The 25353-nt window shown below is 47.6% G+C and overlaps 1 protein-coding gene across 1 annotated transcript; it reads right to left on the bottom strand.

Annotated features, from left to right (window-relative positions):
- Positions 1-2160: 2160 nt before the first annotated feature.
- LOC135399685 (uncharacterized) lies at positions 2161-19305 on the bottom strand. Its single transcript, XM_064631418.1, has 5 exons — positions 19185-19305; positions 10734-10755; positions 7773-7902; positions 4432-4816; positions 2161-2964 (listed from the first exon to the last, which is right to left on the bottom strand). The coding sequence occupies exons 1-5, from the start codon at positions 19236-19238 to the stop codon at positions 2560-2562; spliced, it is 996 nt and encodes a 331-aa protein (XP_064487488.1). The 5' UTR covers positions 19239-19305; the 3' UTR covers positions 2161-2559.
- Between the last annotated feature and the right edge of the window lie 6048 nt (positions 19306-25353).

Raw genomic sequence — 25353 nt, 5'->3', positions numbered from 1 at the left:
GCCATGTTTGAGTATTTGTGCGGTCGTGTTATGAGCGATTTCCTGTAGCGGGGCCATCGGGACAGTCGGCATCCTTGAGATTCGAGCTTTTTAGAATTGCAGGCGAGCAGGAAGAATGGACAGTCGAGCTCACGAAGCTGCCGCTTCTTACTAACCAGGGTTGCGGAGTCGCCACTCCGGGGTTGGAATGGTTCCGGAATCATTCCAGATTTATCAGAGCCTGGAATGGAATTGGAATGGAATGGCGGAAACTGTCCTGGGAATGGAATGGGAATGGAATTAGGCTTTTCTTCGCAGGCGGAATGGAATTGGAATGTAATGGTCTGGGTGCCACACGGTGAAGGGCGATGGTTTGGTTTGATTTTAAGAAAAAATAAAGTGGAGATTTTGGCTTCACTAGTGTGAGGCCCGCAACCCCACATCACTTGCACCAGTTGCTTTAAAGGAAAACTCCTGTAATGATGATGCCAATGAAGAGGAAGAGGAGGAGGAGTGGGGGAAGGCGAAATAACCTTGTCTTTGTGCTTTTTCTGTGCTGAGTAATGTCAGTCTCCTCTAAAGCACTGCTGGGCTAGCTAGTGCGGCTACCGGTCCTAATTCTTTTATTGCTGGAATTAAAGGAATGGAATGGGGTTGCCAAAACGTTCCGGGAGTGGGAATTGACCATACCTTTTCATTCCGAGGAATTGAAAGGAATGGAATTATCACAAATCTTCGTTCCTCCGAATGCAATTAGAATGGAATGGGTGTTCCCGTTCCGCAACCCTGTTACTAACTACATACTTCGTTATTGCCTCCTACAACTAGCGAACAGTGTTGGATAAGCTCGCTCAGCTATTTACAGTTACTAAGTTTACAGTTTACTTTACAGTTACTAAGTTTACAGCAGAGTGTTTTAATGCGGTGCGTTACGCAGTTACGCACCACGTCCCTATGTGCACGTTTCTGTAACGTGGAGTGACAATGTACAGATATGACCTTACTACGGAAATGTCTGCTTAGCTGCTAGGTCTATTCAGTAACTGAGTAAAAGTATTCGAGCGCTTGCTGTTGGTTATCTGCACATAGCTGCTTTTAGAAGTAACTAGAGCAACAGTGATCTGCAAACTGACATGCACCGAGAGACAGTGCATCAGGCTAATTTTCCAATCATTTTCGAAATGTAGGTCTGGCTGCACGCTTCCACTGGAAATACAACACTTTTGCACGTAGATCAAGTCCTCTGTATAGCTGGCGTGCAGCACAGACCTATTTCTGGAAGAAGCTGCCGCACGGCGACACGAAAAATAACCGCGATCTAAGCATGTCCTGCCCGTGATCGTAACACGTGCATTTTCAATTATTCAGAGGCAATAACAGCGAACCGAAGACTAACCTTCTCGCTATTGGAGCCAACATTGCGCTTTTTGTGTGTGCAGTAGAACGGAACAGTATTGGGGCATTGCTGGTCAACCTCCCAGGATGCCGGGTTGTTGACGTTGTGGTGAAAGCCGAAACGACCGGAAGCCATGCTATCCATCTCCGCACATGGATGGCGCGCACTTATGAATCTCCCCAGAGCCATTTATAGAGAGAGTTTGGCCATTAGGAGGAGCCTAACTTGAACCGCGTCATGCGACGTCACGGCTGAACGACCTCCCTTTCTGCGCTCTATTGTTGTCTAGTCGTCAACCTGTCGCCGACGCCATGTTGATGCAAAAGCGTTGCTCACGATGCAAGGGGGAAGACACGTGCGTACCGCACCCTTCCAGACCCCTTCGTCCTTGAATCCTTTCAGTTTGGTAACAAAGCCCCCATTTCACAGGCGCCTGTGGGTCATAAGCCGGTGACCGTGGTAGATTACATTGAGCGCGACAAAAGTACATGTCGGCCAGCCGGTGAACTGCATCAAGATGGCGCCTACCTGCTGGCAGATAAGCGGATTTCGCTTCGATTCAGGCTTTTTGGGCGGCGCAACACCGGCCCTGACGTGGAAACAGGCTTCGCCCGTGAAGCAGCAAAAGATCAAAAGATGGCCAAACTCTCTCTATAAATGGCTCTGAATCTCCCAGTTCGGTAAAGACGCCCGTTATTCCAACCAACAAATGGAATTCTCCCAATTCCATTTCTCCATCGACTGCATAGTCAACGCTTTATCTATCAAAAACACAGAAGAAAATGTGAACCACTTTATTCAAATCCTTGGTCGTCTCAGTAGCCAACCAACGTACTGGTGTGGAAAAAAAATCCCACGCACAATTCTTGTATCGAGATGCCCGTGTACCAAACCGTCCGTGTACACAAATGTCCGTGTACCGAGACGTCTGCACCAGGATGTCTTGTACTAAGACACCCTGCGCCGAAACGTCCTAGACCCGTAACAGACACCTCCTTCTTTGGTGGGTATAGAGAATATTTAAAATCCTCGAACAGTATCGCTTCAGGCGATAGCACCACGCCCTCAGTGAAGTCACCTAGAAATTTAAATTAACGAAAGTTCCTCTAGGCGGGGACTGTATGGCACCTTGGAGTGTGTTGCAGTTCATCCTCAAGGAAAGTCAATGAGGTGGAAACGGATACTTAACTTATTCCTTCTATGCTTTGTTTCACCGTTCCCACCAGCATCCTGGCTTTTTTCAGTGTTCGAATGTGTGACCCAGCTGTTTTCCTTCGGTGTGCTTCGAACTGTTCACTTTCAACTGCACCAATACGTGTCGCATTCACTGGTTGGTATGTGACACTTAAAGGCTTGGAAGAGTACGCCCGAAGGTCGTGGTCCTCCAACCTTACTGAGGACACCTGAGAATTAACATTTGTGAATTTTCCTTTGGCCGTGAACTGGATGCCTCCTCCTGGAATATGTTGTAATCCTTCTCCGGCGATGAAATCAATTGGATAGAACCAGAGGTGGTGTTTTGAAACCTTGTTGTAGTACCACACCGCGATCCATCCATGCAGCGTAACGTTCATGGTCCATGGTATGTCCTGTATGAGATGTAGACATCTAAGATAAGGCGGAGTACCACAAGAATTAAGTCATAGTGTCCCGAATGGTCCAGCCTAGGATGCCCAGTGCCGTGTATACCAAAGGGTGTCTGGCCATTAATGGGACCTGCCTATACCTGGAGCTCCACCCACTTTTTGAGCTCTCTGGCCAATCACGATCCAAAATACAGTTCGCTATTAATCCCAAGCTATCCGAGCAATATATTACCTGCATTTACTGGGTGCCGACATTTTCGGGAAACTGGATTGGATTAGATTGAATAGGATATTCCCTGACGCCCTACCAACATGATGGATTTTGCGTCCACTGTTAAAGGCGCCATCTGGATGGAGAGGGGCATGTCGGGAATACTCAGAATAGCAGAAGTGCTTGCTAGTAGAACTGATTGGCCGGAAGAACCGCTTGTTGGAACAGACTGCCGGTATTATACATATTTTAACAGTGAAACGTAACAAGATTGAATCAAGAACGGGCAAAGGTGTGTACATGAATAAAAGTATGAATAAAAGTATGTCATAAAGCTCTCATGTGCATGCTCTATGTCATTCTCTCTCAAGCAGCGGTTCATCGTGTTTGTTTTCGTTTCTTAGCTGACCTTCCGCGACAACTTCGATTTACCAGCCCCACATACTTTTACCGAATACTACTCAACCTCAACCGTGTACTGTGCTGAAGTAAGCGGATACCACGTCATCAGTACGTTTTCTTCCACGACCTGGCTCTTCGTGCCGTGGGTATAGGGAGTTACATCTGGCGCGGATGAATTGCACGCGTATGCTATACTTTCGAGCACAAATTAAGGGTGCGCTTGCAAAAAATAAAAATAAAAAATACAGTTTATCGTTTTCTTCTGTCTAGCTGTTTTCCCCGCTAGTTACTCAAGAGCGTAGCCAATCCCTATACGAGGACGCCAACCTAAACCATATGTAGCCAGACATGACTGTATAAAAGTGATAAAATACCACAGTGCATGGCATAACAAAAAGACGACAGGTGGTGGTGGTAGTGGTGGTGATGGTGAAAGGGCTCGCCGTTGTCGGCCTCACAGAGGTGAGCAACGTCACGACTGACGCCCTAGGGGAATGTGCGTCCTGGCCCGACTTGTAAGGGAACCGTGCCGACATATGTCTCAAAGTGTCTGGAAAATCCAGGAAAAGTCCCAGACAGCACAGCCTGCACCGGTATTCGAACCCGGGTACCTCCCTGTCTCGATGTGACATGACGACGGACACACCGCACTGACTGACAATCAACCAGCGCCAGTGCAGTTCGTCTGTGGTATTTTTGTTCTTGCATGCACTGCGGTGTGTTATTGCTTCTGTCGTGGATTACCAAACAGCCCGGGCTTTAACCCGTGTTTGGTCTTGCTGCTCTGCAGCGGATTTTGGTGCTTGTTCCAGATAGGCCAGTCGAATCGCCATAAATGTGTAATCACTGTATCTCACCTTGACGACGTTGTTGACAGTCCATATGAGCTTCATTGAACGTCTCGGCTTTACGGTCACGGTTTCAGAAACTTCAACCTTTGAAATGTCACTCTTCGTTTCGCTTGAGCCGTGCTGGAGCCGCAATGAAGCTGTGGTCGCCGACTCGACACTGACCGCCTCCGGGAGTCCCACTGTCACTTTTACTGTGTGACTCAAGGTAAAAGTTTGTGCCATGCTCCATGTGTAACTCTTTGTGTTGGTGAAAGTCTTCTTTATCACGCTTGTATGTGATTCGTTGTAGCGATCGTTGTGTATCCAGTGCACGTGGTGGCCCGGGGGTTTCATGGAAACGGTCGTTTCGTTGCCATAGACGATGGGACCCGTTGAGACTGTCACTTTTCGACTGTGATTAGAAATAGGATTTTCCTTAGTGTTACATATTACATGTTCATCAGCTGTACTGTGATCAGCACTTACTTGCCGACTACTCAATGCCAGTTATAGCATCAGAAATCAGTAAGTAAGTAAATGGACATTTTGCACCCCTCCCATCAAGGTGGACACTTCGCGCTTGTGCCTCGTCTAAAGCGTGAACCGCATGACATTCTGCCGCATGACATGAACCGCATGACATGACAACCGGCCGGATTCTCTCGGAACAGAGATCTGTACTGAACCTTTTTCGGTGACTGGAGTTTCGGGCGGAATCGGGACCGAACTCGCGGCTCTAGATTTCTGCTCTGATACCGCAAGTGTCGTAAGCTGAATAACTCGCAAGCAGCCTATATTCAAGCCGAGGGGAGCCGTATACAGCAGCACCGGCGTCGTAAATCGAGGCACTCACTATACAAGCAGGTATAGACGTCCGCTCGCCGAAATGCCCGCCCTACTTGCGATATTATGAAGCAGATATTTCACATCTTCTCGACTGCGGCAGATTCGCGACCCTTCGAGCCCCGCACAGAAGACACCTACTTGAGTTGCGGAGCATCGACTTTCCTCTAGCTATACTTTACTCGGCCCAGTACGACGTCCCACTCAGCGGTCTGCGACCAAAACGGTTTTGACGCTTATCAGCGACACAGGTCTCATGCAGAGCCTGTGTCTTGTCGTCTCATTTGTCATGCCCCACCTCACCTCTCACCCCCATACACACTACTCTCATCTTTTTCGGTATCTTATCGTTTCTTAATCTATCTCATCCTTCTTCTTCTTCTTCGTCTTTCTCCGCAGTGGCGCATAGCACGGGGCAATTGACCACGGATCGTGACATGAGGGCCCAGTTAATGACGGTTACGTGAAGCGATGAGAGGATGAGATGAATGCAATGACTGAATAAAAGATGAGCGGGCGAATGGAATGACGACCTGACAATCTACCAAAAGACAGAATGGAAGATGCCGACAGTGGAACATCGTGGGCGCGGAGCGGGACGGCTAGGAACATGGCGCGTTGGGATGAGTAGCGCGAACAGTGGAGAAAAAAGTGTTCAATAGTTTCGTCTTGCTGGCAGTAGGGGCTCATCCTTCTTTCACTTCACCTTTTGTTACTTTATCCTTTTTGCCTCATTTTTTTCTTTTTCTTTACTTTTTCCTTTCTTTTTCTTTTTGTTTTGCGAAACAGCAAGCCGACTACCGTTTGGCTGACAACATTTCTTCCTTTTTTCTTCTCGGTTCTAATAAATATATTCCCCCGCGGCTTTTTCGTCCTTTTGTATTCGATACAGCTCCTGTAAGCTGGTCCGCACACTCTTAAAAATGAACTTCACCGCAATAGCACGCTCCTAGCCAACCATCATCTCGAATAATATCGTTATGTGCCTTGGTTTATCGAAAACGGGAGGCGTACGCCTTTTTGTGACAATTATGAACAGTCAGAAAAAAGGCGTACGCCTCCCGTTTTCAACAAATCAGGGCAGATTACGATATCATTTGAGATGATGGTTGGCTAGGAGCATGCTATGCGGTGAAGTTCGTTTTAAGAGTGCGGAACCAGAGCTCAACGAGGAGCTCACATACATGACGACAATGTTACATTACGAATGTTACACTACTACTTACATACGTACACTCAATATCGGATGCGCACACACGTATCGTATTTCAACTAGAGAGGTTTTGGATCTTACAAAAGCGGACACTGTGCGGATGCGGATACTGTCAATCTTACCCACGCTTACCCCAAACAATATTTTCTGACGAACTTCGCCGTCCAGCTCGGTAGTGGACGGGGCAACGCGCGAAAAAAGTTCGCTCTCGATTCGGTTCCGGCAGAATTCGGCTAGTCTTCCGTGCCATGCGGTACCCGCTTAACGTGATAGCTCCCGCAGAAAAAACTCTCCAGTGGAATCCACCTTAATGGACCTCTCCTCTATTACGGCGAAGAACTACCGATCTCAGCTCCCGGAAGGGCAGGCTGTCATATTCATAATTCGCGGCTTCATGCTGCGAGGCAATTACCACAGTGGTCGGTCTGCTGATAAATTTTCCCACCTGAGGGCTCTTTAACATGTGCCGAAAGCTCATCACACGGCGCACCGTATTTAACATCCCTCGCGGAAGACGGTGTCTCTAAGCAGCTTGTGCCCTGCCACAGAGATGCTGGGCTTCCTCAGCCGCCTTGGCATCAGTCGGCAGATACGCCGCCAACTGATTGCAGCTATGGTGTAGTAGCTTTTGTGTATGTTTGCCAGCATTGTTCTAAAGCTGAAATAACAAAGGTCCTCCCGCACAGGAAACAAAGGGAGGGAGGGAAGTTCGCCTAGCATTTGGATGTACACTCTTAAAAATGAACTTCACCGCATAGCACGTTCCTAGCCAACCATCATCTCGAATGATATCGTTATCTGCCCTGATTTGTTGAAAACAGGAGGTGTACGCCTTTTTTGTGACACTTATGCTGTTCATAATTGTCACAAAAAAGGCGTACGCCTCCCGTTTTCAACAAATCAGGGCAGATAACGATATCATTCGAGATGATGGTTGGCTAGGAGCGTGCTATGCGGTGAAGTTCATTTTTAAGAGTGTAGAGTCGGCCTGGATAAACCACAGGTGGTAATCCCTAACCGGCATCACCTGAACCCTACACTTGGGTCCTCTCCTCAACCTCACTTCATTACCATTCACGTTGATGTCCTTGGACCTCATCTAACTTCAGCACTCACGGTCATGATAGTTTTGCCATCGCTTCCACTTTCACACTTTAAAGCCGGCTCTGCCTGACTTCATTCTCCTCTGACCCAATGAGCCTGCCGCAAGCCTAAGTCCTGCTGGTCAGACACATACATATATCTATTAAATAAACCTATAGCTATAACGAGTGTCTGACCTGCATAGGTCTAAACAGAGTGAAGTACGTACTTCCGAAAGTGAGGGTTGCTCTTGAGAACATCTTGCTGAGCGGCAATGTCCCACCAAAGCACGCTGTTCCTACCTGCAGCAGCTTTGACGAAGTCATCGATCAGCGCCTCAATGTTAAGCTGTTGCCAACCTGCACACCACAAAGAAAGAGGCAGATATATAACAATCATACACAATCAAGATATCACAATCACCAGTTGAAGATCAGTCATCATCTATTAGGTATTTATTTGTGATTTGGCGACTTGCAGCGAACTTTTCACACGCCCTTGGATACTTCCGCCCCAAAAACGGTGCAATGGAAAGGAATTGGTTATGATATTATTATTCACCCGACACATTTCTTCATATCTCATAATGACTAGTCCGCTCTCATGCAGTGAACCACATATTAGGCAACAAATTTTTGTTACTCATGTTTGTTGTCGTATTATTTAGCACACGCCTTTATGTTCACATCATCTCACGGTCTTCGAGCCGGACATAATCCTCAAAGACAGTAGTCGACAGATAGGGTAGTCCCGCTTTCAGATAGCCAAAACGAGTAGCGCTTTCACGTTTAGATATTTCTTGGTGAGCCACTAGAGACTCTACGCTAGAGACTCAAACGCTAGAGACGCTAGAGACTCAAACGCGATACCATAATATTTTCTCGTACCTCCCTGGTATGAACGTTTTGTGTGCTTGTTTACTCCTTCTTTCTTGTGTGCATATCAGCATTGACCAGATAGATTCTTTTTTTTCTTTCTCGCAAACAGCTACGTTGCCGTCACATTGTAGTCACAGTCAGATAGTTTCGGGGCTGTCCTCTTTTCGTATGACGCTAGCCAACGGCGTAGCGAGAAGAATATTCTGGGAGGGATTCTATGGGGAAGTTTACATGGGGGAGGAGGATTTCACCCTCGTTTCCCTCACCGAAACGCACTACGAAAGGTACGACTTCGGAGGGAGGGTTTGAACACCCTCCCCCTCTGGCTACGCCACTGACACTGTCATATTCGGGCTGTCATATGAGAAGGTGACAATAATGATGGCATCCAGATGGCGTTGCCTAAGCGTTGCCTATGTTTGTGCATTCGGGACAACAATAAACTTGTCCACACTTGACAAACTTGTCTACATAACAGTGCGTGGATCCTATACCGTCATTCAGAGTGACATCGTGCTGTCCCGTGGCCTGTCGAAACAGGGTGTTTCGCCTGCGGGACGCCTCTTTTGAACATATTACGCAAGATGCAAACATAAAAAAAGAGAAAGTTGGGTCCATCCCATTTTCAACAAGTTCGGATAGATAGTGAGTTATTCTGAATGCTGGTTGGCCAGAAACGTGTTATGTGGTGAAGTCCTGTTTGACACGTGAGGCCGACAACGGCAAGCCCTTTCACCATCACCACCACCACCACCACCTGTTTGACATATTCAGACATATTCAGCTCAAACATATGTAGGCACAGTTCCCTTAGAAGTCGGCCTAGGACCCACATTTATGCATGGCATAACTGACGAAGTCGCCCACCTCTGTGAGGCCGACAGCGACAAGCCCTTTCACCATCACCACCACCCTGTTTGACGTCGCCCACCGCAGTGAGGCCGACAACGGCGAGTCCTTTTACCACCACCACCTGTTTATAAAGGTGTAGGAAAAGTTGTGTCTTGCCCGGTGGCGTAGCCAAGGGGGGGGGGGGTTAGGGGGGCTCGAGCCCCCCTCCCCCCTACCTGCCACGTGCCGATCCACGCAAATCGTGCAAATCCGATGAGAAAATAATATATGGGAGGGGGTACCAGTGCGACGATCATACGTCTGTCTACACTCTTGAATGGCTCTCAAAGTATGAGTGTATCAAAATACTTCCAATCTGGTGACAGGGCCTCATTGGTCATAACAGCGTACATGTAATCACATTGTGAACGTTCAAATCAGTCTAGATTTGTATCCCTTATCTTGCGGTGTGTGCAATAGCCAGCTGACAATAAAATGTCTGTGTTGGCGGACACAGGAATAGCGGGGGGGGGTGGGGGGGTGAAAGTGCGCGGGTTTTCGTATCGAGCCCCCTACCTTGGAGGTCTGGCTACGCCACTGGTCTTGTCGCAGTTTTTCCCTGTACCCAGAATAATATCCCTGACACACGGGCACGCTTGAAATCCTTTCTATTACACTCTTAAAAATGGACTTCACCACATAGCACGCTCCTAGCCAACCGTAATCTCGAATGATTTCGTTATCTGCAATGATTTCTTGAAAACGGGAGGCGTACGCCTTTTTGTAACACTTATGCTGTTCATAATTGTCACAGAAGAGGCGTACGCCTCCCGTTTTCAACAAATCAGGGCAGATAACGATATCATTCGAGATGACGGTTGGCAAGGGGCGTGCTGTGCGGTGAAGTTTATTTTTAAGAGTGTAGGGGTACTTTACGGCTGCAAAGCACCATAGATTGAGAAGTTCCCCGTCAAAAAGAACTCGTTACAAGTTAAGTTACCGCGAGAAAAATGTAACTAAGTTAATAACGAAGTTCTTCAGCCTGAACTGTAACTCGCAGTTATTGAGTTACTTAAAAAAAGAACGAGTTACTTCCAAGTTACTTCAGACACAAACTAGCATTACGCGGGTGCAGCGCGCGTCAGCAGTTGGGTAAGACCTGGAGTTGCCTGCGGAGGAGTGTCCAGCAAGGTGAGCAGTGCTTCTAGGACATGAGGTTGATGAACTGGATCACGTACCAAGCAAGTTTGTCACGGTGACAGGACGAGAGTGCAACTGACTTAAAGACACTGCAAGTGCGGTCGTGAAAGGTTGGTAGTAAGGGCAACCGAAAAAGTAGCGCCGTAGCGGCTGCAGCTTGGAGAGCGCACGTGTTGTCCGTAACACACGAAAGCGCGACATTGAGTTGCACCCTTCAGTGAAGTAATTAAAACAAATTCCAGTTAGAAATAACCTTTCCCGTCAACCGACAGGCAACTCACCTGTGGCCGCGCTGGTGACTCCCTGATTGTTTCATGCAAGTAGACAAAACATCATTATTAGGATGTGAGGACATAACAGAAGTGTTAAAAAGTACGGTGCTAAGCTTAGAACACTGTACTGGTGTGAAGCACACAAGAAATATGTAGTGCGGACAGTACGGTGCAGATGCAAGGTCAGCTGATGGACAGTCTCCGTATGCAAAAGCCTGAGTTCAACAGAGGGACGACACTGACACAAGACTAGGGTTCCGAATCCCGGGTCGTTTTTACAATCCCGGGATTATGGGATTTCTTAATGTGGATCCCGGGACGGGACGGGGATTTTTTCGCAGCTATTCCCAGGATGGCGTATAGGACTGTATCCACCTGCACATCCATATATACAGGGTGTTTCATTTAACTCGAACCCCACCTTAAAAAAAATAACGGCTCATTGCATCACAACGAAGCCAACTACATAGTATTACTAGTAGCCTCAAGTGCTTCAGAGTATTTTTGTACCGCAATTAATTAATTGATTTGTGGAAACTAATTTTATAACTTTCTAGTTACGAGGATTACAACGAAGATGTCAATTGTGATGTTGTAGGCGCTGCCATGAGAAAACGAATCCAGTGGCTTGCAACACTCTAGCTCTAACGACTCGTTTTTTTCCCGGGTCTGCCAGAATGTACCCGGACTTCCGAAACTTGGATGGAACATGTTTCCGTCACGCCAAAAGAGCGCTCGATCGCAGCGCCCTCCCACGTCCACTTGACGAAGGAGGAGATATGCGATCCATTCCACTTACACTCTTATCTATCATCCTTGCATGGTGCCGTATCTGCTAGACGATCAGAGGGCGCAGTGACGATGACAACGCGGCGCTTTGTCTTTTATTGTTGGTTTGTTTGATTCCCTCCCGTTTTTTCTTCTTTCGCCGTGATGCAACTGAAAGTACCCCAAGCAGCACGATGTACCGAAAGTCGAGTGCAATAGGGGTGGACGGGTAGGTGGAAGGCCTTGAACAGACTCATGAAGCTGAAGAACATTGATAAGGCACATACCGTCCGTCCCTGTTGCACCCGACTTTCAGTACATTGCGCTGCATGGGACGGGACAAGGAATGTTATCTTTCAACCGAAGCACCTTGATTCTTTGTTCACTCTCGTCCCTGTACATGCACTCCTTGTTGGGTGCTCTGCGGGTCAAATAACGCCCTATTCCAAGGAAGAAAGAGCTGACATGGTGCTTGCCCTAGGTGCTGCACAGAGCAATAAGAAAAAGGCGGTGAAGATTTTTCAGATGTGGCATCCCGGCAGGAGACCAAGCCCTACACACGATTGTTCGTCAGTACGAGACGCTAAAAGAATTTGGCAAGTTTTCCCGAAAGTGTCGTAGGTCATCGACACCTTCAGACGACGTTCGAGCCAACATCCTGGCGTTCTTTGAGGCACACCCTCTAGCCAGCATCCGCGAGGCCAGCAGTCAGAGTGGCGTTCCCTTGTCGACGGTGTGGAGGTTAGCAAAAGAGGCCTGCCTCCCTCCTTACCACGTTCAACCGCATCAACAGTTGGAGCAAGGAGACTTCGAAAACTGGTTGCACTATGCCACTGGCTTTTGCGCACTGTCCGTCAGAACCCGCAATTTTTGAGTAACGTCATCTGGACGGACGAGGCAAACTTAATTCTCCCGGGACGCGCAGGTGGACCTGCACAACGCTCATTATGGGAGTACCACCAATCGCCATTGACTTCGCAACTCCCATCATCAATACAAATGATCCCTCAACGTCTGGTGCGGCATTTGCGACGGGACCCTCATTGGACCCGTCTTCCTTGATGGGACATTGACCGCGGACAGATACCTAAACGGGGTTCTTCAGGGTCCCGTGGAAGAGTTCTACGCCAACCTCCCACTCGCGTGATATGGCCAGCTGTGATTTCAGCACGACCGCGCTCCCGCACACAGCTCCAGCCCAGCTCGCGCCTATCTCGACCACGCATTTCCTAACCAGTGGGTGGGAAGGTTCGGACCAGTGCCATGGCCTGCCAAGTCCCCGGACCTTACGCCTCTGGATTTCTTCTTATGGGGATATGTGAAGGACCGCGTCTACGTCGAGGACACGACAACACTTGATGCCTTCAAGGCGAAGATCACTCAAGTTTGCCGTGAAATCCCCGAGGACATGTTGCGAAGGGCGACCCAGAACACAATCAGGACATGCCGATTTTGTGTGATGACGCACGGCGACCTCTTCGAGCACCTGTTCTGAATGTCCATAATATTGTTTCTGTTATGTTGGAATACATGTGCGAAATGCAGACTCACGTTGTTTTATCTTAAAATAAGTTTTCATTAAAATAAGTTACACCAAAAAGAGGCAATTACTTTTATCTTGTTCTTTTCTGTTTTCCCTGTGCAGCACTTAGGGAAAGCATCATACCCGCTGACTCTTCGCTGGAATAAAGCATTGCTTGTGCCACAAACCATTTTACAACATCGCCTACAAGACGCCCTCAATGCCATCGTGTTATACCTTGCCGATAGGGGACTACGTGTCTCCCCGAGCAAGACAGTCGGTATGGCGTTTACCGGGCGGTCATTCGCCCGCTACCCTCTTCATGTCTCTGGAACCCCTCTCCAATTCGTGCCGCACTGCAAATATCTCGGCGTAATCATTGACAAACGCCTGTCATGGTCCCACCACATCAAGGCACTCTCGACCAAGACGTCCAACTTTGCGAACGTCCTGCGACGGGTCTCTGGACTGTCGTGGGGTCCGTCTTGTGACGACCTGCGCCGAGTACACCACTCCCTTGTGTTAGGCCTGCTGCGCTACAGCCTCCCGGTGTTGCACGGCCTGAGTAGGACTGGCGAGCGTGAGCTCCTCAATATCGAGGCCCGCAGCCTTCGAGTGTGTCTGGGCTTGCCTAAGACGACCGAAACATACTCAGTCCTTGCGGAGGCACGTGAACCACCCGCAAACATCCTGCGTGACAGGGAGACCCTTTCGTGTCTACACGCGGATCCTAACGTGGCACCCCTTCCACTATCTCCGACTCATAGGAAGTGACTGCCCCGACTCTGCCTTTGGTGGCGCTGTCGACCGCCTATGTGGTTGCGACCCAGCCCTCTTCTACCGTGTCCTTTGTCCCTCCTTTCTGGGCCCTCGACCGTCCCTTCGTGTGCTCCACTATCACCGGCCTTGGGCGAAAGAATGACACTCCTTCCGTTGTCGCACGTCAGCTTTCCCTCAGCCAGCGGCTAGCTGTTTACACCGACGGGTCGGTCGTACCTGACAGAGCGAGCGCAGCATTGTATATGCCCCACGAGGACATCGAGCGCACCTTCAAACTTGCAAACGAGACGTTATCCACGGAGGCTGAACTCTGCCGTGTACGCGGCGCTTGAGCACATTTCCATCTCGCCACAGGGAAACTGGTCCATCTTTACAGATAGTAAGGCAGCGCTAGAGGTCATCAGCTCACACGGATCGCAGACGACCCCCCCCCCCCCCATTTTACAGAGAGTGGCTGTAAATGAGTAAATGCGTGAACTTTAAAAGAGCGGCTGAACAAATGTCACCCGCGACAGCTCTTCCTTGTGTTTTCTAGTTTGCTTGCTTTATTATTATTATTATTATTATTTTTTTGTAAACACATGTTACAGGTTCAAGGTGCTTCCGTGGAAAGATAACCTTCCCTGTCGCATACTTTGAGTTGCTTCTAGGGATCGGAACCGGAACTGAACCCGAACCGAAAACCGGAAAAAAACGTTATTTTCTGACGAACCCGAACCGAACCGAACCTGAACAATTTTTTTGCTTGTCCTGAGCCGAACCGGAACAGAACCGAAAAAATATCATACGATTACCGGTTCGGGAATCGGTTCAGAGGTGAAATAATTGTACTACTGACGGACCTTTTTTTGACTCACCTGAAACTGTTATCTCACACCTTTCTCTTACAACCGTGCATGGTGAGCGCAAGCTCGCTTTCATGTAACAAAATTACTGCCCGTGAACCGGTTAAATCGGGCCCGAAAAAACTAGCGGTTCCAATCCCTGTAAATGTCACGATCGCTGACCGATTTTTTTGTCTGTGTGTGCGCGGGGGGGGGGGGGGGTTCTCCCTGACCCGAACCGAACCGATATACCTGAACCGGTTCAAGCTGATAATTTCGGTTCAGCGGAGCTAAACCCGAACCGAACCAATATGCCTGAAAACGAACCTGAACCGGACCGAAAAAAATACCGGTTCCGATCCCTGAAGAAGCAACTTGCTTCACGGCGAAAGAATGAAGAGAGAGGAGGAAATCAAACAAACAATAAAAAGACAAAGCGCCGCGTTGTCATGGTCAGCGTGCCTTCTGATAGTCTAGCTGATACGGCACCATGCATGGGTAATAGATAAGAGCGTGTAGGATGAATTGATCGCATATCTCCTTGTTCGTCAAGTGGACATGAGAGGGCTATGCGATGAAGCTCTCTTTTGACGCGACGGAAAGATGCTCTGTCTAAGTTTCGGAAGTTCGCATTAATTTCCACTTATTACTTAGTCAATTGCGGTACAAAAATACTCTGAAACACTTTAGGTTACTAGTAATACTATGCAGTTGGTTTCGTTGTGATGCAATGAGCCGTTATTTTTTTAAGGTGGGGTGCGAGGGGTTCGAGGCAGGTATATATATATATATATATATATATATATATGAATGTATAACTGAGTACAGATGGACGCGAAAACAAATAGACTACAAGTAATGAAGAGACTTGGGAGGCCGTATAAGGGTTAAAAACACTTGCTACTTTTATTACATTAATAATTAAAGGGGCGCTAGGAATCGATTTACAGTTAGGGGTCGACGTTTCGGCAGTCAGCGCTGCCTTCAACAGAACTGGTTCTGTTGAAGGCAGCGCTGACTGCCGAAACGTCGACCCCTAACTGTAAATCGATTCCTTGCGCCCCTTTAATTATTAATGTAATAAAAGTAGCAAGTGTTTTTAACCCTTATACGGCCTCCCAAGTCTCTTCATTACTTGTAGTCTATATATATATATATATATATATATAGACATATATATATATATATATATATATATGTACTGTCACAAATTGCGATGCGGTTCGCGTTTCCTGTCATCCCCGCGGAACATTCTAGTGGAAGAAAACACACACGTGCACACACACACACACACACACAAAATACTGCTCACTGGGCAAAAGTTTCGCAGCGTATTATACTGAACACTCGCATCGTGCTGGAATATGGTCTTTGCGTTGGAATGCGTCTCTTTGCGTCCGCTACGGAATATCTTGTCGCTGCGCCCTAGGATATTTCCCCTGGTTAGCAGTGCACGAGAAGACATGCCGTTCAGCACTTATAATGTGCCCTTATAATGTAGCACTAATGTGTCTACTAAAAACAATGACAAATCTTCCGTTGGAGTATTTTGAGGAGTGGCGCGTTTTGCTCTTCTCCTGTTTATACTCATCCACAGAAATTGCTGTGTTCTGGTCTGGAGCATCCCAATCTAGTTTTCTCAAAAGGCTGTCTCCAGCTTTTTTTTTTTTTTCTCACCTTCAACTATACGTGTTCATGGAGCGTAAAAGAACAACAATAAACGCAAAAAAAACAAAAAAAACACGAAATTGTGCAGTGAGAAAGATTCTGCAATACTTTGTGTGGCCTTATGGTTCGGAAGACTCATGATTTCGTAAGGGTATCGATGCCACTTGAGGACTTTTCTCGACCATAGCTTGCGTGGTTCACATAAGACAGCAGGTAACGTTTTTGTCATGTGTCGTGGATGATTAGGTTGGTCGGTTTCGGATTAAAAATTATTTTTAGGGGATGGTCGCTTGGAACCAAAAGTCGGTAAGGCGTCGTTCTTTCCTTTTCACTCGTACGACAGCATATTCGTTGTTGCGAGATCCAAATTTCATGACATGAAATTATGCCGAAATCCCGGGAAATCAGGATCCCGAGATCCGAACCCTCCATAAGACTCAAAATTTGAGCACATGTTTCTGTCTTGTGTTAGTGTCGTGCATCTGTTTCTTCTGCCAGGCTCAGACTTTTTCACTCTGAAAGGCGGTACTTTGCCAGCGCTTTCCGGCTTTCGCATAGGGCATCCGTAATGCGCCGACGGAAGAGCTTACTGGTTAAAGGCACTATAGAGCAGTCGAAGTGCAACATCATGTTTTGTGTGCCCTGAATTGTGTACGTCCCCAGGAGTAAAATGCCGCAAAATTTTCTCACATAGACGTTATAGCTCCCGAAAAAATGCAAATTTAAATCTACTGGCAACACTCTGGCGAAACGGACCGAAGAAACGCCAACTCCGCCAAGTACGGCGGCGAAAATGTCTCATGCGCACGACTCTGGGTCAAACTGAGCGACGTTAGGGAGCCTCCATGGGTTGCTGCGGCTTCTCCGCTTTTCAGGGAGGAGACACCCTTTAACCGTGCCAACGCCGCCTTTCCTCCTCGCCCTCGTGCGGAGCGCGCATTTTGACTCCCAACTTGCTACGCGCTGACCATTGCCTGCTGTGCATTATGCGCGTTCGAGCGGCCATCCGGCACATGTACACGCAAGTGATTGCATTTCTTCTGTACCTTAGCATCATTGTATGTTTTGGGAACAAATATCGCAGCATATCCCTCCGGAATTTTAAATCCAGCGTGCAACAAGCGTGTCAGAACTTCCTCTATTACTGCTGAAATCGGTCGTTCCACGAGTCATTTCCTCGGGTACCAGTGTTCCGTCCCATTTTTTCTGCGTGTACCACGTTCGGGTCACAGTTCTTTTGCATTGGAATTTACGCATGAAAGTGCTCCTCCTTTCTTTTCTTTATTTGTTTGAGAACCACTGCTAGGGCTCAGTTCATCTCCGTATTGTTGGTATGAGGTCGTTAATCTGTCGGCTAAAGAGCTAGGTCACGAACCAGCGTTTGCTCTTGTTTGAGCAGTTCCTATTTGATTGAGCAAATACATTCGGTTGGTGGACGAAGACCAGCGTGCGTGGAGCTATACAATGCGCGTTGCTCGCATGATACGTCGTGCAGCAAAATGGCAGGGTGTTGTGTGCCCAAGTGTGCCAACCACTCTCGGAAAGGTGCGCATTTGTATCGCTTCCCAGCATCAAAAAAGCGGAAAGATGTTTGGCTCGCGCAGGTAAAGAGAGCAGAACGGGAACCAACAAGGAGCTCGTACGTGTGCGATGTAAGCAAGCACCTTTGCAGCGTACTGTGTGTACCGTGTATTCCGGTATTGCTCAGTGGTCATTTACGTTAAATTAAATTAAATTACTTTAAGTCTCCGGAAAGCCACAGCAAGCTCATGGAGCTTCGTGAACACGTACGTGGTGCAATGAATCTTCGGTGTATTTCGGGCACCGTGCGGCGTAGCACATTTCTTCGTACAATGCAATGTGAAGAGGCATTCAGGGCGATATCTGCTTCGAAAGGCATTTATGCGATGCACTCACCTTCCAAGACTGTGTCGACTTTTATTCATAATAACGTGGACAATAATCCGGCTTGTGACCAACACAAAGAACTATATCATGTAATCGTGTACAAATTTGTACAACTGCGATTGAGGGTGCACTTGCGACAGGAGCACATGTTGGTAAATTAACGTCGTCTTCAAGCAAAACGGCACCAGTGCGACCTAAGCGACGTACGATAGCAGCGCCACGGTGCTGAATCAAGGCCCAGGTATAGACGTTTAGCTACTGAGTTCAAGATTCGGCTTTTGTTTATTTTCTTTCACACAAATTACATTTTCTCAAAAGGTAGTATTTGCAAATCCCAACAGGAAAGCCATCAGTTTATCGGTCTCCTTGTTTACAGGGTTGCTTGACAAATTGAGGACTTCTTCCCACCAGGCGTCGCCGCGAGATTCTTGACTGCGTTTTTATTTACCGATTAGAAATACATAGAGCAAACTCCTGCGCATATTACTTGTTGTGCTGGACCTTTGAGTCTAGCACACTCACGTCATGCTGATTGCATAAGTTCGACCTCGACTGCTTTATAGTACCTTTAAGTTATGGTGACACGCCATCTTGTCCGAAACTTTCAGGTATGGCATATATAGGCTGAAAAGTATCGTATAATGAAATATAATGACGTACCTTGTCGATAACTCGTCGCCGAGCTTGTCAACGCTTGTTACGCTTGTCAACGGCAGTGTACATTATTAAAACGATTAAGAAACGATCAAAGAGAAACACTTCAGCTCAACACGGGGTGGAAATTCGATCGTTACACCACACGCATATGGTGGCAACGCGAGTGCCGCAAATCGACGCGTAGTGCCGTTGGTGCCACCGCATTCAAGAACTGCTGTTAATAGCTCGACTTTTTGTTGATCAATCGTTGCCAGAAAAATAATTTCATCGGGCTAAATATCGTCTATAGCATATGCGAAGGATAGTACTGCAAAGCAGAATAGGACAGCCTACCTGGAAAAGTAGCAGCACCATAATGCCCCACAGAGCCACGCAGCTTCCCATCATTGTGAGCAAGACAGACGAGTGAAAGGTAATCAGGTGTTGGGATATATATATAGCACCACACACAGCTCCAAAGCTTTATACTGTTCTTCTGTCACCTTTGACTTCGTAATGATTGCATAGAAATGAAGACGGGGATAAGATAATTTACCTTTGGCACTTAACAGATATCTATACCTCGTAATTATCCACCTTGGTGATAAGGCGCACTGCATGTACGTTGATGTTATCGGAGGAGATTCGTATTGCAACTGTAACGGAATGCATGGCATGGGTTGCAGAGTACGGGAGCACTTCACGGGTAGGCATTTTTGTTTTTGACGTACAACTACTGGCTGGTTGGCTCCATAGATTGAGAAGTTACCCGTCAAAAAGAACTCGTTACAAGTTAAGTTACCGTGTGCAAAGTGTAACTAAGTTAATAACGAAGTTCCTCAGCCTGAAATGTAACTCGCAGTTACTGAGTTACTTAACAAAAAGAACGAGTTACATCCAAGTTACTTCGGACACAAAATAGCATTACGCAGGTGCAGCGCGCGGGAGCAGTTGAGTTACCCCTTGAGTTGCCTGCGGAGGAGTGCAACACGCTTAGATAGTTTTCGTTTATGTCCAACAATAGACATCTCCTTGTTTGTAAACAAATGACGTCAAAGTGTTCGACAGCGCCACAAATTTGGTAGAACTGAAGTACGCTCGACGCTAGAGGTGAACAGGTCGCGCCCGAAAGCCACGGTCTTGAGGGGATTACGATATGGTCCCATAAAGGGACGCGACCCTCGGTCCTGCTTTTCTTTCAATGGGAGGCAGCGAACAAGTGCCCGTTCGTGGAACCCAGCCCTCTCCTGCCGATTTGTTTCGGTGTCAGTCTGTCTACAAATGTCATGATGACGTTTCTCTGGTAGAGGTCTATTCGAACGCTTTGCATCTTACTCCCTGTGGGCGCACAATGGTTCAGTTTCATTTCAATGACAGCGGATCTTACTTCCTGAACGAATTCTGTCATTGATTGAATATCACGTTTTATGGCAAAAAATGCCCTGAAGGAACCGGAGAGAAAGCAAGAAAATATGTGGACGTGAGTGAAAAGCGAGTTAAAAGTAACTTGGAACATAACTTAAGTTACTTTGGCAAAGTTACCTGAAAAAGGAACGAGTTCCTCTGAAAGTCACCACGGCGCAAAAGTACCGAGTTAAGTTACAAGTTACCAAAAAAAAAGAACTTAGTTACAGTAACGAGTTACTTGTAACCTCGAACTCTGGTTGGCTCAACCTAGTTTTGAAACGCAAGTACTGACGTCATCGTCATCCAGTAACTCAACCCGGTCTTGAAACGCCGCTTCCAGTAGAATGCTACTACAGAGTTAACCCGAGTAGATTTAGGAACGCATGCGTTCCTAAACATTCTACTGGAAGAGGGCGTTAGTTGAGATACTCGATGACGTCCGTGCCTGCGTTCAAAACTATACGTCGAGTCAACCAGCTAGTTAACTCACCCTTCCACTTGGCTGTGTTTTTTATTCGATTCGTGTAACCCGCGAGTTGGGTATGACGTAGCTTCACGTGACCCTAGAGTAGTCACCTTCTACAGGGTTTTTCGAACGGCTGGAGTTATACCCTGCGCTGCAAGATGGCGGATGTTGAAGTACAGTGGTCGGACTACAGTGAGTGGTGTGCTGAGCGGAGGCTGGCGGTAGTACCCGTCGATGTTCCTGCCAATACATGGTGCCACTCGCGTCTCGACAGCACGCGATTAAATCGCGTCCCACGGATTTCTGCCGAACTACTGGTCACGTGATAGCTCCAGTGCCTTTAGCCTAAGAGCATGCACTTCATCCGTCTTGCATGCGCTGCGTTGCACCTTGAGCGGGGACAAAACCAGAGGGATGCCACACGTGACGGGCCCGTTTCTGAAACATATTGTCTGTACGTTATCTGTGTGTTATCTCAGCCAGCGTGTTGATGTGGGGACGCGCGCCCTTCATAACAAGAAAAACGAGGTTTACCAAGCCAACTTCGATGTTTTGCAGTCACCGCGTGGGGAAGACGGCAGTCCATCGTCTTTACCTCACATATCAAAGAAAGATGCATTTTCTGAATGTGTCGTCCACATATTTTTGAACATAAGCATGATAACGTTCCGCGTTACACATAATAGAACACAATTCAGCACATTCTTGAACAAAGTTTCTTTCACTTTCTTTCTTTCTTTTTAACCACATAACTTGTTTCTGTTAACTGGCGTACTGTACTGACGTACTCTCCCTCAACGAACTAGACTCCCGCCCCCTCTTTCTCAAAAAATTGCTTGGTCCCTGGCCACATCCAGCCCACCAACGCTCTGCCCACAAAGTTCTCTTCACCTTTCTGGACACCACAGGACTTGGATCTTTATTGTGAAGGGGCTCATTATTTCATTCCCCGCATCACCACCAGCAATGGGGTAGAGTATCGCCCCCGGCGATGAAACTCCCATCCATCATCCCGTAATAAAGTTGTTGGTGTTGTTGTTAACTGTTTCTTTAACCACACAACTTCGTTCAATACCTATCATCACATATTTACAGCAGAGCCAACTGATACATATCCCATATTATCCTTTCGTAAAAACAAGTGCAATTTTTAATCATATGGGCTACGAAGCTAGTTTCCGTCATACAATCAGTTCCTTTTTTTTTCTTTTACAAATCAATCAATCAATCAGTTGCAAAACTAGCGCGAGAGTGTTGATAGCACATGTCAAACTGTGTTTTTCAACTTCAGGGTAGATAAACAAAGCGTCCTGTCTTTTGAAACAGGAATACGAAAATATATCATATAGGTGGAGTATTCCTGGCAAGATGGAATTACCTTAGCTTATGCATGAAGGCAAGTGCCTCAGGACGAGGGCCGCCGATATTTCGAAGAGACAGTCTCGTTTCGAAATATCGGTGACTCTCGTCCTGGAGGAGCTTGCCTTCATATTTCCTTACCGGTTCGCTGAATTTTCTACCTTTCTTACGTTAGCTTACACAAGTGGCCGAACAATCTAGTTATTTCGATTCTACACGTCTACACTATTTTTGATTCGACACGTCCATAAGTATACGTGAGTCACACAGAAATGATGAAATAATAATATTATTCAGGACTCAGTGTAGCCAACATTCACTCTTTGCACACTTGCTTGCTTGGTAACGATACACAGGCGATTAACTTTAAAGCAACCGATTTTTGTTACAGCGTTTGACATGTGTAGGGACAAGTCACGTATTTTTTTCTGTCTATGCTTCATTACGGCGGTAATATCACACTTCCATGAGGAACTCATGCTCCCAGAAAAAGCATACTAGATGTTGCGTTCCCGATAGTCAAACGCTTTGTAAGAGAAGCGATGGCGAGGAAATTCCCCACTCATCATCATTCAAATCAAGTTGTTTTTGTAAGAGAAGCCGCCGTGTGGCAGGACGAATGGAAGCAGGGGCTAGGCGATAACAGTAACTGCTAATTCCTGCGAGACCTACACATTGGCGCAGAAAGCCAACAGCACTCAGAAGGCTGTCTATTCCTCGTGGAGGCGTAGGCCCTTGCGAGAGCATGAGCAAACATTATGCCATTCGTTTGACCTTTTTACCACCTGGCAGCTATACTTATTGAATGTTCGATGAGTGGTCGCTTATGATGGCAGTTGCGCAACTTGACAGCGGGGAACAACTGACCACTTGAACGCTAAGCAGACGGAATGATCTGAGGTTGGAATTCGTGGATATCCCGAACGACATGCTGCTGTTGCTGATATTACTCCATCCTGACGAGAAAATTATTAAATACACATATGCACCATGTGCATTAAATGATGTCGAAAATACATACGCGTCATCTCAAGGTCAAGGTCGATTGTGTGTGTCTTGGCTGTAAGTAGTGGTATACTTTATCCTGCGTTCTGGGTATGTGTTTTTTTTTTTTTTTTTTTATTCCGTTGTAGAGCGAGAAATGAGGCGACCAGGCTCTACTGAGGTTGATGGGTTTAATGACGGTTAATGGCGATGAACCGAAAACGAAAGCTCGGGTCACGCGCAGTGCTGCGCGTAACCGATGGCGGAGCTCGGTTTGCGATGGCGTGGCCAAACCTTGAGGCTTGAGAAGTGACGCGGCGTCCGTCGAAGAGAACCTCCGCCTGCGCGAACCACAGCTGAGGGTCGGAGATGGAGAAAGGCGGCAGGCGGAGCGGTGCCACAGAAGCCTCAAGCGGTGGAAGTGGCGGTGGCCGGCTGGGAGGCGAAGAGCTGGTGGAGTGCTGGTCGCCGTTCATGATGGTGGAACGTTGGATCACGTTCGGGTCACCAGTTGTAGAGCGAGAAATGAGGCGACCAGGCTCTACTGAGGTTGATGGGTTTAATGACGGTTAATGGCGATGAACCGAAAACGAAAGCTCGGGTCACGCGCAGTGCTGCGCGTAACCGATGGCGGTGCTGGTGATGATTATGACGCTGCTGCTACACCGTGTTAGCGCCGCGAAGCAACTGTGGCTATGAGCGGCGTACAGATGTGGACAGATGGAGAGAGGACAGCAGGAAGGAGTGGGGGACAGTGGGGTTAGTGTGCTCCTGGGCCGACTTCAGGGGGAACTGTGCCGACATTTGTCAGGAAAGTCATCGGAAAAAACCCATGGAAAACCTCAGACAGCACAGCCGGCTGTAGGATTCGAACCCACCACCTCCCAGTCTTCAGCACGACCTTGGGTACCAGCAACGAGCGGGACTCCTGGCTATGTGAGGGAACATAAATATTGCACCGTCTTTACACAGCTTCGGCAACGAGATGCCCAAGGTAAGGTGTTGCCTAGAGGAGGGTATGGCAGCGGAAACGTAGTGACCTAGTAGTTACGTATCTTTATTAAGTGGCGATAGTGGTATCGCGTTTGTTTTTAAATTTTTTAGCGACTCTAGTATTGCGCTACTTTTTTGTGGAGTCGGAGGTCCCGGTATTCTTTTACAGGGGTTACTGGAGAAGGAGATCCCCTGAATTTGTGAACGGCGTGCAAAATTGTCATAGAGGTGAGGTGCCAAAGTGTTATTTCTGACGCCACATGCGAATAAAAGTTCCATAAGCCCTTTTCCTGAATAGATCAAATTGCCAGCATAGTCAAATCTTTGTCGATTGAGGCGGTAGAACTGACGACGACGTGACCCGAAAGTGTTTACGGGTTCCAGGATGTTTTACACAACTCTTTGTATCATTTGTGCCATGAGATTGAGAATCGAAAGCTGCACTCCACAGCCCGGTGCGTATACGGTAGACCTTTTTAGAAAAGCAAGCGCCACCCTCTAAGTATTAGCATCGAAGCGGAAGACCAGCGCCACCACCAGCCAGCGCCACGCAATGGCCCATGGGAACTTAGAGCGTCTTACAGCAACACAAGACGCCTAGATGCGGAGCTATGAGAGGAACAACGACATTCCCAGCATGGAGGAAGGAAACACAAGGAGCGGCTCTTCCCTTCAGATTAGCGTAGCCACCCTCTAGCGGTCGCACGAGTCAAAATCGCCATTGCTTCCTGTCCACCAACTGATCCCCTCTAAAGTTTCACTTTTGCAAGGCTATGTTTCTCGCGTTGCTCTCCGTGTGATTTTGCTTTTTGATTTTTTTATTGCGTGTTAGCGCCGCGAAGCAACTGTGGCTATGAGCGGCGTACAGACGTGGACAGATGGAGTGAGGACAGCAGGAAAGAGTGGGGGACAGGGGGGGTTAGTATGCGTCCTGGGCGTACATACGTTGGAAGTCACCGTTGCCACACGTAATGTTTCCAGTCCCGCGTACTCCTTTTGCGTTCTGCACACTGTGACTGGCCTTCTAATAGAAGAATAAACATTCGAACATGCAGAAATAAAGTACAAGCACGCGTTCAACCGTAACACTGCCATCTGAACTCTACACAGCTACAGCTCGCGTCGTCTGCTCCGGTGGCGCCGTGCTGTCTGGAGGGTCACGTGAGCGGTCACGTAGTAGACAGGAGAATCCCAGAATGCAATGCGAAGCAGGCTACGCTTGTCCCATTGGAAAACTGTCGGAAGGGCCGCTCCTCGTGTTTCCTTCCTCCATGATTCCCAGTGTGCGCAGCAGCAGCGTCAGCCATGGTAAAC

The sequence above is a fragment of the Ornithodoros turicata genome, chromosome 7 (assembly GCF_037126465.1).
Source record: "Ornithodoros turicata isolate Travis chromosome 7, ASM3712646v1, whole genome shotgun sequence".
In the NCBI taxonomy this organism is placed as follows: Eukaryota; Metazoa; Arthropoda; class Arachnida; order Ixodida; family Argasidae; genus Ornithodoros; species Ornithodoros turicata.
This window is presented reverse-complemented; position numbering and strand designations above follow the sequence as displayed.

What these genes read in the sequence shown, in the direction of transcription:
- LOC135399685 (XM_064631418.1), bottom strand. Translation starts at nt 19,238, where the DNA reads ATGATGGGAAGCTGCGTGGCTCTGTGGGGCATTATGGTGCTGCTACTT. An exon ending in TGGTGCTGCTACTTTTCCAG is followed by an intron (nt 10,756 to 19,184) that starts GTAGGCTGTCCT and finishes TGAAACAATCAG; the next exon opens with GGAGTCACCAGCGCGGCCAC. An exon ending in AGTCACCAGCGCGGCCACAG is followed by an intron (nt 7,903 to 10,733) that starts GTGAGTTGCCTG and finishes TGTGGTGTGCAG; the next exon opens with GTTGGCAACAGCTTAACATT.